This window comes from Letharia lupina (assembly GCF_014066315.1).
Source record: "Letharia lupina isolate WasteWater1 chromosome Unknown contig_25, whole genome shotgun sequence".
Classification (NCBI taxonomy): Eukaryota; Fungi; Ascomycota; class Lecanoromycetes; order Lecanorales; family Parmeliaceae; genus Letharia; species Letharia lupina.
Genome location: NW_023502994.1, coordinates 219032 through 236280, shown reverse-complemented (window position 1 = coordinate 236280; position 17249 = coordinate 219032). Strand labels below are relative to the sequence as shown.

At 46.1% G+C, this 17249-nt stretch overlaps 6 protein-coding genes across 6 annotated transcripts; 3 read left to right on the top strand and 3 right to left on the bottom strand.

Moving 5' to 3' along the window:
* Positions 1–3768: 3768 nt before the first annotated feature.
* On the top strand, positions 3769–5027 carry HO133_006587 (uncharacterized protein; the record flags this gene model as incomplete). The annotated part of the gene is made up of 3 exons (XM_037297485.1): positions 3769–4020; positions 4082–4402; positions 4464–5027. 3 exons carry the CDS (start codon positions 3769–3771, stop codon positions 5025–5027), a joined length of 1137 nt encoding a protein of 378 aa, XP_037147195.1.
* Positions 5028–6320: 1293 nt separating this feature from the next.
* Positions 6321–7181, bottom strand: HO133_006586 (uncharacterized protein; the record flags this gene model as incomplete). Its single annotated transcript, XM_037297484.1, has 1 exon — positions 6321–7181. The coding sequence occupies one exon, from the start codon at positions 7179–7181 to the stop codon at positions 6321–6323; it is 861 nt and encodes a 286-aa protein (XP_037147194.1).
* An 865-nt stretch (positions 7182–8046) lies between these two features.
* HO133_006585 (uncharacterized protein) lies at positions 8047–8364 on the top strand (the record flags this gene model as incomplete). Its single annotated transcript, XM_037297483.1, has 1 exon — positions 8047–8364. One exon carries the CDS (start codon positions 8047–8049, stop codon positions 8362–8364), a length of 318 nt encoding a protein of 105 aa, XP_037147193.1.
* Positions 8365–10114: 1750 nt separating this feature from the next.
* Positions 10115–10881, top strand: HO133_006584 (uncharacterized protein; the record flags this gene model as incomplete). Its single annotated transcript, XM_037297482.1, has 2 exons — positions 10115–10615; positions 10753–10881. 2 exons carry the CDS (start codon positions 10115–10117, stop codon positions 10879–10881), a joined length of 630 nt encoding a protein of 209 aa, XP_037147192.1.
* A 118-nt stretch (positions 10882–10999) lies between these two features.
* HO133_006583 (uncharacterized protein) lies at positions 11000–12341 on the bottom strand (the record flags this gene model as incomplete). Its single annotated transcript, XM_037297481.1, has 2 exons — positions 11000–11886; positions 11942–12341. 2 exons carry the CDS (start codon positions 12339–12341, stop codon positions 11000–11002), a joined length of 1287 nt encoding a protein of 428 aa, XP_037147191.1.
* A 3850-nt stretch (positions 12342–16191) lies between these two features.
* Positions 16192–17238, bottom strand: HO133_006582 (uncharacterized protein; the record flags this gene model as incomplete). The annotated part of the gene is made up of 1 exon (XM_037297480.1): positions 16192–17238. The coding sequence occupies one exon, from the start codon at positions 17236–17238 to the stop codon at positions 16192–16194; it is 1047 nt and encodes a 348-aa protein (XP_037147190.1).
* Between the last annotated feature and the right edge of the window lie 11 nt (positions 17239–17249).

The window sequence follows — 17249 nt, the reverse complement described above, 5'->3', positions numbered from 1 at the left end:
ATGAAAAGCAGATCATAGTTACTAATTAGGCGGAATTTAGGCGAATTATACGCTTTCGATAGAGCTTTCTATATAATCTATATATTATAAATATATATAATCTATAATCTTAAGAAGATATTTATATATCTCTTCGTCATCGCTATTAATATTAGAAATATCGTTTTACGCGTTTCTTTCTAATATCTCGCTATCGCCTTATACTTCGTATTTATCTTTAAGCATATAATTTAAAACTATTTCGAGGCGCTTTATATTTATATCTCTTATATTATAATCTTAAAAGCTTATCTTAAGATCTCTATTAATATATAATCGACTTTATATAATATCGCTAATATTTCTTAACTCCGTTTAAATAGCGATATTTTTATATTCTCTAACTAAAAAATATAAGATCTAATTTCTTTAAATAATAAAATTTTAATTAATTATACTCTAAATCTTCTCATTTATATCTCGAATCTTATTATTAAAATAGATCTAATTATTATTAAATTAAATCACGCGTCTAATAATAAAAAGTAATACTTACTATACGAGATTTATCTTACTATAAATTACCTCGAGATATTCTTTCGAAATATTTATTATAGATTCTTTCGAATTATTTACTATAGGTTCTTTCGAATTATTTACTATAGATTAATTTATTAGCTATTTTAGAAAATAAGTTATAGTTAATTTTAATTTAGCTATTTCTTCGATAGATATAGTTTCTCGAGATATTCTTTTTCTATACTATTTACTAGCGATATTTCTCTTCTTCTTTCTTTATAAAAGTGATTTTTTAGAAAACTCGCTTACGCTACTTAGATTATTAATTAACGTATATATATAATTAGAAGAATTAAGAGTTGAACTTAATCGTCTTAATTCTATTAATTATATTAATATCACGAATAAAGATATAGAATAACGAGATATAAAATAACGAGATATAAAAAGATAAGGTGTAGAAGGAATATCGTTAATACTACTCTCGCCGTTAATACTATTATTAATATTATCGTCTTAAATAGTAATCTCATTATTTTCACCGTCGAATATATTAATAATAATATTCTTCTTCTTATTATCTATCCTCTCATTAAAACGCTCGCGATCTCGATTATAATATTTTAAGTCTTAAAGCTTCTTTTCTTTAGCTACTTTATTAATATTCTTCTTCTTTTTAAAGATCTAAATTACTATATTCTAATTATTTATCATCTAAGTCTATATATCCTCTCATACCTTATAACTATAGTCTACTTTTTTATTCTATCTTAGCTAATCATACCTATAATTAAGATACTTCTTTATACAATATTCAACACTCGCGTAATCTCGCTTAGCAACCTTTACGAATTTCTCTTATACTCTTTTCCAGAATCGCCTTATCGAGTTTACTTCATATCTCGCTTAATATTTAAAAGTAATATCTATAATAAGAACCTTATTATTCTCTATTAATCGCTTTTCTACTATAAAACGCTAATTTAGCTATTATCTATAATAACGTTTTCTTAATATATATAGTATAAGAGCCGAAGCTAAGATTTAAGAGTTCTTTATTAATCGACTACTATTAGTTCAATTCCGTAGATTCTTTATTATTTACTTTTATTTATTTATATATAATCTTATAGCGTTAAGATCATTTTATAGGGATAAATTATTATTATCTTTCTCCCCAGCTAACGATATATATTTCTTCTTTTTATTCTTTCTCTTATATATAATTTAAAAACTCTTTCTTTTCTTCTAAAAGGCTTTCGAATAATATTATTTCTTTTCTTTTCGCTTATAAGAGAAAGTAGTTAGATATTATAAAATCGTAAGATCTTTATCTTATTAGTAGTATATTAGAGATTTCTTAAAGTTAATTAAAAGTATAATAGATCGTATTTCAGACGAATAGAAAAGGAAAGTAGCGCGATAATAATTTAATATAGCTTTAAGAGATCTATATATTATAAAGAGTTATTAACTTACTAATAAAGTAGAATTTTCTAATAAAATAAAGGCGACTTCGAACGATATAAGATCGTTTTTTCTAGATTAGAACTTTTTTATAGATCTTATATTTAACGTATAAATACTAGAAATCTCTTTTCGCTTAATTATTACTTATTAGAAGATAGAAGATATATATAATAAAAGCTTAATAGGTCTACTAGCTAATTATTTAATTTTATATATCTAAATAAGTAGTTACGCTAACGCCGTATAGAGTAACTTTATAATTAAATTATTATTTTATAATATAAAATAGTGATTTAATTTGTGAATAATTGATGAGGCTAATAACTACTCTATATGGTTAGCCTATTGGATTATTACCCTTTTCGTTTTGAATCATTCTTTTGAATCACATTGCTAAACCTGTCTAATACAGTAGGCAGCGACCCAAAAAAAGACAAAGACTTGGGAGGGACGCCGTCATTGAAGAGGAAAGAGCATGAGCATCGGATGTACAGCGTGACATGAGAGGAAAGAAAGTTCCAGGCGCTAGTGGTCGTACGCTGATGGAATGGTTCGTTGGTCCTCAGGAGAATTTGGCCACTCCGGTGAACAAAGGAATATATAGGTAAAGTAGCCATAAGTTGTTGCCAAGTATGCTGACTACTACTGGTAAGGCGGACTTCACAGCACTGACATGCAGATGAGGCTGAGCGAATGGAAATCTGCTGGCTGAATTGCAGACAAGGCTGAGAGCCCATCCCATCTCGAAACGAGGCGCTCCTTCCGGTGTTCGACGTGTCACGGAGGGAGAGGTCGAGGGATTGGAAAAGAAAAAAAGAGATTGCGTTCGAAGCATCAAAAGAGAAGATAGTATGCCAGCATGAGGGCGAATGGGGTGTTGTCAAGTCTGGAGACATCAGTGAAGTAGCTGAACTTCCCGAGTAGAGCCGCTTTGCAGAAAATCAAACGTAGAAATCTGCAAAGTCCATTCAATCAAGTCTTCGTACCGCCGTTTCCTTGGGCTCAAAGCGAATTTTGGTTAGCTAACCTGTTTCAAGTAACTTCTGATGGGACACGACTACAGCTCTAGCTCGACATATCGGCTCGAGGGCATAGATTGAATGAAAAAGGCTTTCCTCATCCGCTCCGAAGAGCTATCATAAAGACTGCGTGCAATCTCCGTGTCATCACTCGGGCCCGCACAAGCACATCCAGGTTATCGTCATCAACTCTCCTATCACCTAGTCGCTGCTTCAGTAATATACCAGGGGATGGCCACCAACGGTGGTCCGGACTCACTATTATTTTCCCTCCATGAGCTCCCAATTTCACTCATTGGCTGGTGCCCAACCACTCTACGCGGATAACCCTGTTGGCCTCTTTCGATTCTCGAGCAAGTCTACTTCGAGATCTGACACTGAGCCAAGACAAACGAAAAAGAATGTGGCTTGCAGAAGAGCATTTACATTGAAAACCCCAGCATTTACAACACGTTATTCTGCTGCAAGAGGAAAATCACCAACTCCAAACGCCGGCTGGGATTAGAATATGTCTTCCATCGCCAAGCTCCAACCAAGATCACGTCGCATTCTATTGGTGCGGCAAGAGAAAGGATTGCGAGATCGACTTTGATTGGAGGCTAGGTAGGAAGGACGCATTAAAGTCGCATAACCCACGTCATTGTCGAAGCCTGGGCAAGTCCATGCATGCACCCCGAAGATAAAGGAGTGATGACGATAAGGTGCATGAGAAGCGAAAGAAAGTTCAGAAAGTCTTGTGCATTACAGTAATGCTATCCCGGGAGTCGAGACACCATCAAAAATGGAATCCTTTCTTACCGTCCTGGCAACCACGCTCTGCGTCGCTAATGCTCAACTGATCTCCCGCGACAATACCACGCTGAACTCTCCGGCGTCTTTACAGTCCAATCTCACCCGATATGCAATTCTTGATAATGACTGGAGTCCAACGGCATTCATACCATATCTTTTGGCTTTAGGAGCTGGGATGGAGGTTCTGGGTCTAGCCAGTGGTACAGCTGATACCTGGGTCGACCAGACTACTCTGCACGGAGTAAGCCTCCCGAGGTGCCCAATCCGTATCTCGACAATGATGCATCTTACAAAGAATCTAGCTTGCAATCCTCGAAAGAGGAAACCTGTCCTGCATTCCCGTGGTAAAAGGCGAGACATATCCTCTGATACAGACATATCAACGATTTCAGCTATGGCAACAACTTTGGGGGAGTGTAGAATGGCAAGGAGCGTTTGCCCCGGAAAACCTGACCGCTCAGTCTTTGGGCAATGACCCCACAGGCAACGATCCATCTCAAATATCAAGATCCGCGTTCATAGAGGGTTATCCAAATATCAGCGCTCTCGAAGGATACAGCGCTGCTCAATTTATGGTGGAACAAGTGCATAAGTACCCCGGCCAGGTGTCGATTTATAGTGCCGTAAGCAGTCGCCTCCAGAACCGACGAATCAAATAGTATCACGCCAACTGACCAGCTGCAGGGCTCGTTGACGAACATCGCCACCGCCATCCGCCTCGACAGCACCTTCGCCAGCACCGCCAAAGAACTCGTCATCATGGGCGGCTACGTCGACCTCAACCTCTACCAACTCCAATCCGCCCAAGCCGAAGACATCGGCTCCGACATCAATTTCCTCATCGACCCCGAAGCCGCCCACATCGCCGTCACGGCGCCTTTCCCTTCCATCACCATCGCTGGAAACGTGGCGAATAAGCAGTACTTGTCTCAGAGCATGCTCGATCGCATCACATCGAATGACAATGCTTATGCGCAGCTGATGAAAGGTTATGATATCGCATTGCCGCTATGGGACGAGACGGCGGCTGCCATCATGGCGTTTCCGGATCTGGTTACGAGTCAGGTGAAGGCGTACATGGATGTTAATACGGCTTTCGACTGTCCGGATTTGGGCAGGACGCATTTGTGGTCGAAGGAATTTGCGCCGAGTCATACGAGGGAGGTGAATTATGTTCTTGGTATCAATCAGACGGCGTTTTTTGAACATGTCGAGCAAGTGTTGATGGACCCTGCGTCGTGTCGCTGATAATACTGAGCGAAAGCTCACGATGAACACTTTGGGAGGTGTTTATGCTTGTAACCATGGCTAAGCCAAAAGTTTGCTTATTTTTCATACTTACATTACATACACTAAACATTTTTTTATGGCCAGTATGTGGTCGCACATATCCTTTCCGGCCATCAACCAAGACACTCTCTCACAGGTGGAGCGACTGCGAAATTTTCCTGGCTGCCCTGGGTTTCCAAGCTTTCTTGAAGATGATCCTCGAGACCGCAAAAGACGGCCAGAGGAAATTTCTGTAGGGGTTTCAGACCGGCCTTGCCCGATTTGCAATCGCTACTGTTCAGTATTCATTTTCTACCTTCATTCCATATGCAAAGAACATGAGATTCTATGAAATCCCAATAAAAACAAAGTAGCGTCACCCTCCTCCTTGGGCAGCGGCGGAAGCGGTTTGTTCAAATTCGGACGTGGAAGTGGAGGGAGAGGCTTCGATGTCACGGCACCTGGGCGCGAGGGTAATGCAGCCCCCGTGGGACCGTCGTACTGACCGGGTCCTTCGGTTTGTTCGGGCATGATGTGAGGGAGTAGAGTCGAGATGTTCAGACGCTGTGTCGTTATGCTGTGTCGGGGACTTGTAAATCACGACTCTAATAGCTATGATAAGATCAAGATGCACGCATGTATGCTTTCAAAATCCTCGTCAGAAATGTTCTGCGGAAGGTGGCTAAGGTCTTCACTACATCTTCTGCGCACTGCGTCTTTGGCATAATGATCGTGTCTGCACTCTTTGGTAAGTTGGAACAAAGCGGCCGTTGTGCTTGCTTGTTCTGCGTTGTCCGGAACAACAGGTTTGCGAAGGGTGGTGTGCTCGGAATAAAGAAACTTTGTTCGGTGCAACAGTGCTGTGAGGACTTCTTTGAGCTGGTGTCAGGAGTGCTCCGGAAAGGAGCTTTGTGGTGATTGAACATCTTGTTCGGCAAACGCAAGATATGGTGGATATGTGCGCTGAGTTGGATTGTACGGCGGTTTCAATGGTGGGGGTGGGGTGCTATAATTTGATGAGTATGGTCATTGAGGTTTACGCGCTAGGAGCCGTGGCTATGTGGGATGTGATGGCCAACTAATTTGCAGGTTTTGCGCTTTAGTTTGTGGGTGAGAAATGACACAGTGGGAACATAGCTGGTTGAGATGTTATAAGTCTTGCAAAGCATATTTCCTTCATATCTCGTAACGTTACAGACAAAAGCAAAAGTCATACACCCATTACTCCTTCCGCACTTACATCGTCAGACCCCAGCCTAGGCCTTTAAGCTCTTACTGAGCACAAAGCGGGACCGAAACGTACCCCTTCTCTGGCGTACCATCCGAGCAAGAAGGCACTCCGACCTGTGAAGGAGAGGCAGGCTCAAAATCCTCGAGACCAGTGTACCATTGAAATACTGTCTCTTTTGTCTCGCAGTCCAAGACAGATACATCCTCGTCATCAGCGACGGAAGAAGTAGCGATCCAGGCAGCAATTCTTTCCCTATCCGACTGGAATTGCGGTAGCTCCTCCTCTTGAGCAGCCAGGAACTCCGCTAATCGTTGCTGTTCGAAGTCAATCATGGGGACATAGGCTTGTGTGCCAGTGCGCCAGTTTTCTGGCTCTTCGTACTCGTCGGGCACAGAGTTTGGATAGCAAGCCTCGTAGCCGCCAGTGACGGTGTCTCCCTCGGGTTCGGCCGAACACAGGGTACGACGTCCGCAGTCATCGTATTCTGGATACTGGGCATCCTTATCGACTGCGGAATCGCGATTCTGTCTACCAGTGCGCCAGTCATCGGGTTCTTCGTACTCGCCGGTGACAGAGCAGGGGTACCATGCCTCGTATCCCATGACGGTGTTTCCGTCAGAGTCTTGGTAATACAGAATACGATGTCCGCAGTCGTTATAGACACGACGTCCCCACTCGTCGAGTTCGTGGGGGACGTTGATTAGCTCAAATAGTTCCATGTCGAGATTTTGAAGCAGCTCCTCTTCTGACTTCTTCGTTCCCGTCCAGTCGCCGAGGCGGTCTATGACGGGCCAGGCGGCTGCGGGAGGAGTTGCAAGAGCGATGGCTCTGGATGTTTGGATCTGATGGCACTTGGTGCATATGGCGCCATAGGGGATCATCGAGCATTCGTAGCAAGTCATGGCTGCGTCAAGTTCTGATGAGGTGAGGGAGCGGAGTTGAAGACGGTGGAGATTTTTGACGAAATCCTGGATCGAAAAGGTAGAAGGATCTATAGGTGTCTGGAAGTATCTGCGGTGTTGGAGTAGTGTATTTGATTAGTCGAATCCTGCTTGACTGTTGTTGTATATATTGTAATTATTTGAAGTTAGAATTGCACTGATGATAAGTAGGACTTTAGGTAGGTAAGAGTAGAGAGTATTTGAGCCAATTGAAGGCACAAGGTGCATTGTCTACCTAGAATGCGTTTGTTTGACATAGGTATACAATAGCATTTGCTTCTTTTGGGCTTGTTGTAAACAATCGCGGATTCAGGAAACAACGGTAATGAATGTTAGAGATTTGAAATGATAAAGTAGACTGAAAGGAGGCGAGACAATAATTGGTTCAGTCAATTCGGCTCCCTGGTTTTGTTGTACTCAAAGACAAAGCCGAACAGATAGGCAAAAATCAAATGAAGCATGTCAATCTACGGAAGCAGCGACTATGACACAATGCCGTTCAGCCTTTATCAGAGTATTGCATCTGCCAATGAACAATGTGCTCCTGGCTAACAAAGCGATGACACATTTTCTGTTAGCAAACAACAGACTCTTGGACCTGAAGTAAGACAAGGTCATTGTCGATGACACCGAACAATGACAAAACGGAGGGGCGGAGATACGCACAGACCAAGTCCTTGCCTTTAAATAACCTCGCCTGCATCCCCAATTCTTCCTCCTTCATATCCCTTCCACACCGACAAACAAATCCTACACACAAACATCGCATTAAGTAAGTCTTCAACCCATCTACCGCTGACAACCATCAGACCCAACTTCATTCACCATGGGTTGCACATCATCCAAAGAGTCCGCTCCCCGCAAATCCAAGCGTGTCAAGCTTTATGGCAGCGACACCCAACTTCCCGATCAGCGCTACCTTTCAGATCCGCTACCAAACCACGTGGTATCCGAGAACTCGAGCATTCATGACACGCGCGGTTCAGGAGAAGCAGCTAGGCCGAAAGAGACCTTTGAGGCGTACGTCCAACGTGGTGTCATCAGACAATCTGCGCTTGCTTTCGAGGGGGCTGAGTCGAAACGGGCTAAGCATCTTTCGCAGAAGAAGAGGGTCGGAGGATACGAGAAGTATACCCAGGAGTGATGGTGGTGTTTGCTGATTTTCGCCGCAACTGTAGGTGTTGGGCGATTGCGTCCGGGAGGATTTTGAGTACACTATCATTCTAATATTAGATGCCCTAGGACTATTATCAAAGTCTCCGCAACAAATCCAAGAAAGATGTATCTGCTTTACGTGATAAAACCCAGACCTCAAGTCCATTGAAATGTATGCTTTGTTTGATTGACAAGAAAGCCTGCTTGACATCCTTTCTGTTGCTTTTGTCCCCAGCATCTGTAAAACGTTGCCTTCATTTCTTGGTGGAAAAAGCGAATCTGATCCTTGGATATCCCCAAAGCTCGTCAGAGTAGCTAGAGGAGGTATTTTGAGCATTCGAGTATTCGCCTTCATGTAGAGTGCCACTTAATTAATAGCTGCATGTTACGCGTCAGGATGGCCGAGACTATCAGGTTTTGCGTCTCAGGGCCGACGACATGTTTCTCTGCGCTGTTTTTAAAGCCGCAAGACGTGTTAGACAGGCCAAACCCCCCTTTCCCTTTCCCTCACTCATACTTTAAAGCTAGCAATACATTTTTTAAAAGATAAATTTGACTCTCACAGAATGACTCCATTTTGTACCGTGGAGAAGAGAAGCGCCAAGAATCTTCCACAAACCGCATCCATCGGGTAAAATTTCGTTCTCGATTTTGAGACCCAACGCAAAAAGGTCGCATATAACATATGGATCAACTAGCGAGAGCTTTGTGCTGGCGTGGAGAGTCCAAGGTCTTACTTGACATATGGATAACACTTGTTTTAACTTCGATACTTTAATTTACAACATCTTGTCGACCTCCAACACCTTTCAAATCCAAGTTTATCAACAATCTTGTCTACAACTATGCACTTCATCATCATCGCCAACATGCGTCTCTCCACACTCACTATCAGAATTGCCGCCCTTGTATGCGTCCTCGCCACGCTCTCTTCCACCGCGTACGCTCTTCCAGAACGCACTATGGACCCTACACCTCCAGCTACTCCTATTCCCGGAAGCCCCCAAACACACGCCGCTCACTGGTGGCATAGGCCTGAGATCTCAAACTGGACAGCCCGCCTCATATATTTCGACGTTGTAAGCGCTGTGGGTCTGCTTGCTTTATACGTTCGCATAGGCCTACCTTTCTTGATCAGAGAGTGATGGTGGTTGTGTACTCGTTGCGGAAATCACAGAGACGTACCAAGAATAGTGAGTGAAGAGTACTGTGATCGTGTCAAAGAGCCTTACGATCCGCTGCAATGGAAGATGTATTCTTAGAGGAGTCTGTGGATACTTGTTATTAGGCTTGGTAGTGCTCATGTTCTAGGCTTGCGCAGCCATTAATCCACTCTTGAAAACTCACTTGCCGCGTCCCTCAATCGAATCATCAATTTCAGCGAGACTAGAGAGACGGGGCAAACGTATGACTTAAAAAATCAAAGCTGCGAAACACAATGTGTAGCGTGGCCGGTGCAGAAACAATCCCAGCAACCTCACCAAAAGCTCAAATTTATATTCGATATCGACCTATGCATCCGAGGGAGCTAGTTTGCAAAGCAAGAAAAAAAGAAAAAAAGAAAAATAGGTCTGCTTCGCTTTGTCGCGGTGTTCTTTGTTGGTCAACACAACCCTCCCTCCTGCTACCAGCGGACCTAAATCTTCACTTCACTCTTCCCTCAAACAAAGCCACCTCAGCTCACAATCTCATCCACACGAGACACCAACTCTCACCATTTCATCACCAAACACCCAAGAATGCCCAACCCCTTCGAGCCCACCAAATCCTCCCCTCTCGCAGCCACACCACTGGAACCTCACCCCGAATTCCTCCCGCCCTCATCTTTCAATTCGAACGAATGGCCAACGTGGTCATCTATCGAACCTTCGATGCAAGCTCTCATTGCGAATGACACTCGCTATCACAGCTCTGTCAATACAACCCACACCACCAACACTCCCAATCAACGCTCCACGGTCATCGAACCCACCACCCCACTACGCAAGCGCCGCCCGTCCAAACCGGCTGATGGGCAGCTGCAGAATGACCATGCGCATTTGTTGTTGGGAGAGAGCCTAGGAGTGGGTGAGGTTGTGGAGGCGCTGAGGGGGAAGGTGGAGGTGGAGAGGGTTGTGGCGATGTTGATGGAGTGGAGGCGGGTGTGGCAGTCTGTGGGGAAGGGGAAGGGGGAGGGGGTGCAAGGGGGAGATGGGCAGGAGAGGGGGAGTGGGAAGGGGAATGAGGCAGCGGGTGTTACTGTAAGTCGGCATGACGGGGAAATTAAGGGCGGTCAGGTTTGAAAAATGAAACAGGCTGATTGGAACGGCAGTTCCCAAGAGCGGAAGGATCGTAAGACTAGAGAACAAAGCGCTGCTAAGCCTTGCGGTGAGGCAAGCAGCTGAAGGATGCTCAGAACTATGTATTGGATGCGCCAATATGGATCAAATTGAATACTATCATTGAGAGTGTGTCCAAGAAAGGTTTATTGAAAATACCATTGCAACAAGACGCATCAAGCGCCTAGACAGTGATGATATCCCCCACTCGGTGACGCCAGATCCTGCAAAAGATTCCCATACCCAAAAAGTGATTCCGTCCCGCACTATCCCATGTAAAATCAGCGACGACGGCCTGAACACCCGTTACTTGCCTTCCGAGATCGACAATTGACTCATACACGCGAAGTCGACGGCAGTCCCGTTGAACAAACTGAGCGGCTTACCGATGCCACTACCACCCGGAGCGAAACTGCAATTGTATGCGCCGTCGAACAACTGTTCAAGATTGGACCACTCCTTGTTCACGATCTCATTCATGAAAGATGTCGGGTCGGGGCCCGCGCCACTCAGGACTACCTCGTATGCACGGGCGGTAGAATTGCTGTAGAAGACAGTGGTCTCGTCTTTTGAATTGGTACAGATGTTGTTGGAGCCGAACGTGCAGTCGGAGCCGCCGGATCCTGGGACTGAGCCCGCGACATCGGCCATGGTCAGATCGCTGCGGGTTACGGCCCTCCACTTGTTGGCTGACATGGCGCTGGATAGGATGAAGGTGCGCAAACCTAGGGCTAGGATGTCAGAGTCGGCCGGAAGCGACAGGTTGTTGGGGCCTGAGAATTGTCCAGAAGATGCAAAACCGTTGAAAGAGGGGACGTCACTCATGATTGTGTAGAGACCCTGGGTGATTCGGGTTGTAAAGTTTTGATCGATCTGTGAGAGGTAGCTGTCAAGGTTGGCGAGCTGCTCAGATTGGGAATCTGCTGTTCCGGTGGGCCAGATGGCTTTCGCCACTGAGGGTGCTGCTTGTAAACCTTTTATAAGTGCAGTAGCAGCTGTGCCGGCTAGGCCTGAGAGTTCGGGTGCGGCTATGAATGAGAGGCCGGCTGTTAGGGCGGAGAGGAGGTCGCTGAAAAGGAGGTTGGTCTTTTGGATGGGATCGATCTCGAGGACGAGGGGCTGATTGATGAGTAAGGCTGAAAGGGTTGCGTAAGGTAGTGCTCCGTTCCAGTTACTGAAGAAATTATTGATATCTAGTACGTTGATTCAGTACAGTTTTTGAGAAAGACAATTTCTGGCAGGACTCACTGTACATGGTTCCCAGGATGTAGCGCACTTGAGGAGCAATGCTTGCACCGACTTGAAAGTTGGGGCATGTGCCTTCGTTTATGTTGATACAGTTGTAGCCATGATTTCCAATCGCGAGGCGTATGAAACAGGTGGACCAGACTTCATTAGGCGCGCAGCAGTTCGCGCCGTCTTCGAGAGTACCATAGATCGTCGAGCAGATAGGCCTGTTTGTATGCCAATCTGTGAGGTATTCGGCGAGGTGAAGCTCTTCCCAGCATAATCCACTAGTAATGGCATTAGGATCAGTGCAATTGACGCCTTGGCGACGTTGAAGAGGATGTACTGTGATGGAAGAAGGGGCGACAAGAGTGACGGCGACAAGTATAGCGACGAGTGATAGGTAAGCAGCCTTATTCATTATGTTTTTGACCGTGTAAAAGTTTGTCGGGTCGGTCGGTACGAGATGTCGGAAGTTTAGGGGGCTGAAGATGTGTAGTGGGGCTGTTGCAGTTAGAGTGCTCGTGGAAGTCATGACCCTTATAGAACATCTAGCACGGGCCAGGTGGGATTTGAAAAGGGCGCAGTCTTCCTGCGACCTAATCGTGAGCTGTATGGATCCAACATGACCCGCGCGCTTCCGAGGCAGCTCTCCTGTGGGAGCGATAATCAGTTCCGTTGTCAGTCATGACTTCGATCATTCACGGCCTGTATTGCCTCCAATCTGAACCGGGAACCATCCTACAGCTCCATCAGGACGATCGTGTCCTTACGTCGCCACTGTACCAGAGTCATACAGAAAGACAATCTCACACTCACCGAGTCTTCGTCATAATCCTGCTCTGATGTACCAGGCTAAGCATTTGTACACAAATACATTATGTTCAAGTCGTCGTGCGGTACATGACTGGCGATCCTTTGTCTCAATGGAAGCCTGCCACTTGGTACTACGACAATACTCTGAATGGGCAAGTGCATGATTTTGCCGACGGATTAGAACAGCTGACTCTAGAGTGAGACACAGTGAGCTAAAGGATGCGTGGATTCCGAGTGGTAGGAGTGAGGAGAGAGCTTGCAGTCGTTCGCCATGATGCGGACCTCTGCAGAATCCACGATAACAGATTTTACAGTACCGGCAATGCATCCATATGAGGTAGGTCGGTGCAAAGGACAACAAGCAGCCAGCTCGTTATCAGCAACGTGTGCCGACCCAGTGGATCACGTTTTATTGTCACTTGAGTTGGAGGGGCGGTGAATCGAACCTTGAGTGACGAATGTGTTTTTACCCCCACGAGAGCTCATCGTAGCTATGCTTGGGATTAGCGCGCTTGTAGAAATGTTAGAACGTTGCACCAGATGATCCAGATCCTCCCAGTCGGAGGCCGCCGAGTTAATGCGAGCGGCAGAGCACCCCGCGAAAATTGTCCTGACGATCCTTCAAGGCTTTAGTATTTCTCCGACTGGATCTTTTCACAGCCGTGGCACACCAGGGTCGTGTTTGATACTCCGAGGAGCTGTTGTTCCGCAATTGTGGCTGCATCATGCGGTAGGTCATCGCATCATAGACTCTGGCTGGTGAGAAGTCACAAAAACTTATCTGCTGCCCCTTTTCCATAGGTAGCTAAACGAGTAGACGGGAAATGTTCCAGCACCGAGGCGACCCGGCCGAGCTGCTTTATGCGGCTTGATGTTTCGAAACATGAAAACAGCATCCTAAGTCATGGATCGCCAGATCGACGAAGCGGTTGGATTGGAGCGGTGTGAATCACACAATAGACTGGACGTTGATGAGCCCATCTATATAATCAGACTGATCGAATTACACATAAACGTGTCCGAGCAGGATGATAAGACGTGTTGGAGCAGATCCATTGTCTGACCGCGGATTGTCGCTTATAGGCGCGGCAATGATCTTAATGTAGGCCAAGGGACGATCGGGAAATTGCATGTGCTGCGCAAAGGTTTTCTGAAGATAGATTCGTTAATCCTTGCCCTGAGCCTCAGGGCCTGAGGCTCTAAATTCTGAGTGGGACGGACTCAATATTTTGGCCCCCACTCAAGTTCTCGTCCCGTGGCGGAAGCCATACGGTGTTGTGAAATGAGCGATTCGAGCCATATTGCGTAGGATTCAATCGAGATTTCGTGCTGTTCACGTGTCTGATATCAATTGTCTCATGACACATGCAATTTAGATAAAGTCTATCCTCTCGCTATATGTCGAGATTGTGCAGGCAATACAGCACGACGATTGGATTTGGGGGATGAAGAGAAGATAAGACAACATACCCCCCTTGGCAGTGATCGGAGATGGCTTTCTCATTGTTGCTCGGTCAAAGTCGAGCCAATGGGACGTTGATCCAACGAGCAGGATCGGAATTCTCAACAGCAATCGCTGCTCGGCGGCAACGAGGAAGACAGGCTCTCAGATGTGGCACTTTACGTCCTTGAGTAAGAACTGTATCGTATGCCGCATGTATCGGTGATATGGAAACACTTTTGATTGACGAGGAAGAAAGAGAGAAAGACGAAACAGCCGCAGCCCTATGGCCTTGGCACTGACCGCGAGCGCACTAGCATAATGATTAGTTATTGCTGCATCACGCACATGCATGACTGTGTAAGTTGTGTAACACGCACATCTATAACCATTCTCTTGGACGACAAAACTCAGACTGCTGCTTCCACTTGTCAGTAATGTTTGACACCAGTAATCATAAATGTCATCGAGCCGTCAATTTGGATGGGCCAAAGGACCTCTCCAGATCTTCCATTCCCCCTCATCTCCCCTTCTCAAGACCCTTCACTTCTGTTGGTTCTTGATATCTTGCTTCCGTTAAGTATCTTCCCTGATACAGATTCTTCGAAATATCCAAAACAACATTAATCTGCTACTGCGGCGCGGTCCAAATATCCTATTCCGTTGAAGGCGACAATCTGGTTGACACCGTTCGTCCAATTATTCCCCACAGCACTGCCTTCCGTTCTAAACCTTTTTCCAAATTCATCTGCAAAGCACGGACGACCGAAAAATCACCGGCTCCATGTTCGCCTCGAATTTCCTTCTCAAAGATGACACTCTCAATTACGTCCGCGGCAAAGACACAAGGTCGCCGAGACAGACACCATCGCAACCGGTCACACCATGACTCCTACTTCTGCAGCGTCTGCGGCAGTCTGGTTCATCGGCCTCGTCCGGCTTTCCTGGAATGGCAGCTTTGAGGATTGGAGCGGTTGATGACTTTGAAAAGCATGAGACTGTGTTGAAACCGAGGATCGAGCAGTTTACAGGAAAGAGAGTTAAATGGCTGAAGCCAGCGGAAGGAGTGGAACAGCGGGAGGGCAATTATTACAATGGTTTCAAACCTGAATGACGGGCTATCCCATGACTTGGCAATGCGATAATTTTCCAGACCGAAATAATCAACAAAATCTCTGACTCTAACTTCTGTCGTTGTTGACTTATAACGAGTTGCAAATGGGGACTTGTGCCCTAACCCCCTAAGGTACAGGGATCTGACTCCCAAAATCGGGTGAATGACGCCTAAAGCGTCCCTACAACTTTTGCCCCTGACACGGAAACCCTGCCCAGAGAGGTTCCCATATATTAGTGACAAAGCAGCGATTTTACAGAACTGCGGTTAATCGGTGGACGTTCTACCTGCGAAGATCCGGTCATCTTGCACTTACTTGAATGAAGCCGCGCTGGAGTGATAATTTATCACTCTCCCAATGTAAACACTCGCATAAGGCACACTTGGATCATCAGTATATGTGATTGGCAGTTCGACGCCAAGAGCCCCATAACTGTGCGTTACAGGCCTGGGTAGCTGTCTACGGCCGAAAGGTGTTGACTTGGAGGGATGAAACAATGTACAAAGTTTTCTGAGTGAGACAAGAGCAAGACTTGGATGGATGAAAGTGGACGTATAGAGGCTAATCACACTTTTCCACAATCGAGCTGGTGGGTGATGAGTGCGGATGTTCATAAGTCATCATGCAAAGAACAGATTAAGAGTGGTATGCCACGTTCACTGCCGGTGGCTCGCTCGGTGATTTGGTCCTCTCCGTACCCTCAATAAGGGCAACAGACGCTGCGTCAGTCTGATGTGAAGATCCTTGCGAACCGAAAAAATGCTACTGGCCTATGTCCGTCTCACGACTCGTCTCGTAGAAGCCGCAGGACGTTTCAATCATTCATTGCGACGCAAACAAAGTCTTTCTACTCAACATGCTGGAAACTCTCGTTAAGGTGCTAGCTCACTGAGGACCCCTCACAACTCGCTCTTCCCACTTTCCTTCTCAAGAAGCTCAAGATAATGCTCAGTGACGCTAACGAGCGCATCCTCGTAGCTCTGAAACTTGATCCCAAGCACCTTCTCCGTCCTGGTAGTATCATACTTGACTACTTTATTCGTCGGCTGCGTTCCGCTTGCCGGCAATCTGCCATCATGAACAGCCTCTGGAAAACGCCTTTTGACAATCTCGATACTGTCATCCCAAACGATGCCGTCAGTACCCCCAGCCTGTATGCCGAAGTCTTGGTTTCCCTCGACCTTGGGGCTCAGCGACAGTACATGGACTTTGGCGACATCGTCAACATGCTGTAAGCTGCCCCAAAGGGGTTGGGCCGATACGCGACCTAAGACCGGGCCGAAAGCGAATGCGTTCGTCCCGCTCAAAACGTCCTTCGCGTTAGTGATGAGCTCGTTCTTGCCAACAAAGAATCCAGGCATCACGTTGATGACGTCGAAGGTGGGCTTCTCGGTCTTGACAAACTCCTTCGTTGCGTTCAAAGCTTTCGTTTTGGCGGCGGCATAGGCTTCGAAGCTGTGCTCGTACGGGCCTGAGGGGTCTGGGACGCTCTTGTCGGCTGTGTACACGTGGTTGGTTTTAGGATTCATGACTTCTGCCCATGGTATGACCGCGACGACGGAAGAGGTTATGACGATGCGCCTGACGGAGGGTTCTTTCGCGGCCGCTTTGAGAATGTTGGTGGTCCCTTTGATCGCGGGCGTGATGATGTCGCGCTCAAAGTCTTCTGTGGAGCCGGGGAGGGGAGAGGCGATGTGTAAGATGGCTTTTACGTCTTTGACCGCGTCATCGTAGGCGCCGTCGGCGATGATGTCGGGTACTATGATGAAGTCTAGCTTGGAACCCGGGGCGAGTGCTTTGATTGACTGAGTTGCAAGTATAGTTCCTGCTTTCGCCTGGGATCGTACTGCTGCGCGGACTTGATAGCCAGCCTCCAAGGCGAGCACTACAGCTCGATAGCCTAGATGACCTGTGGCTCCTGTCACGAGTATGAGGTCTCCTGCCATGTTTGGCGGTA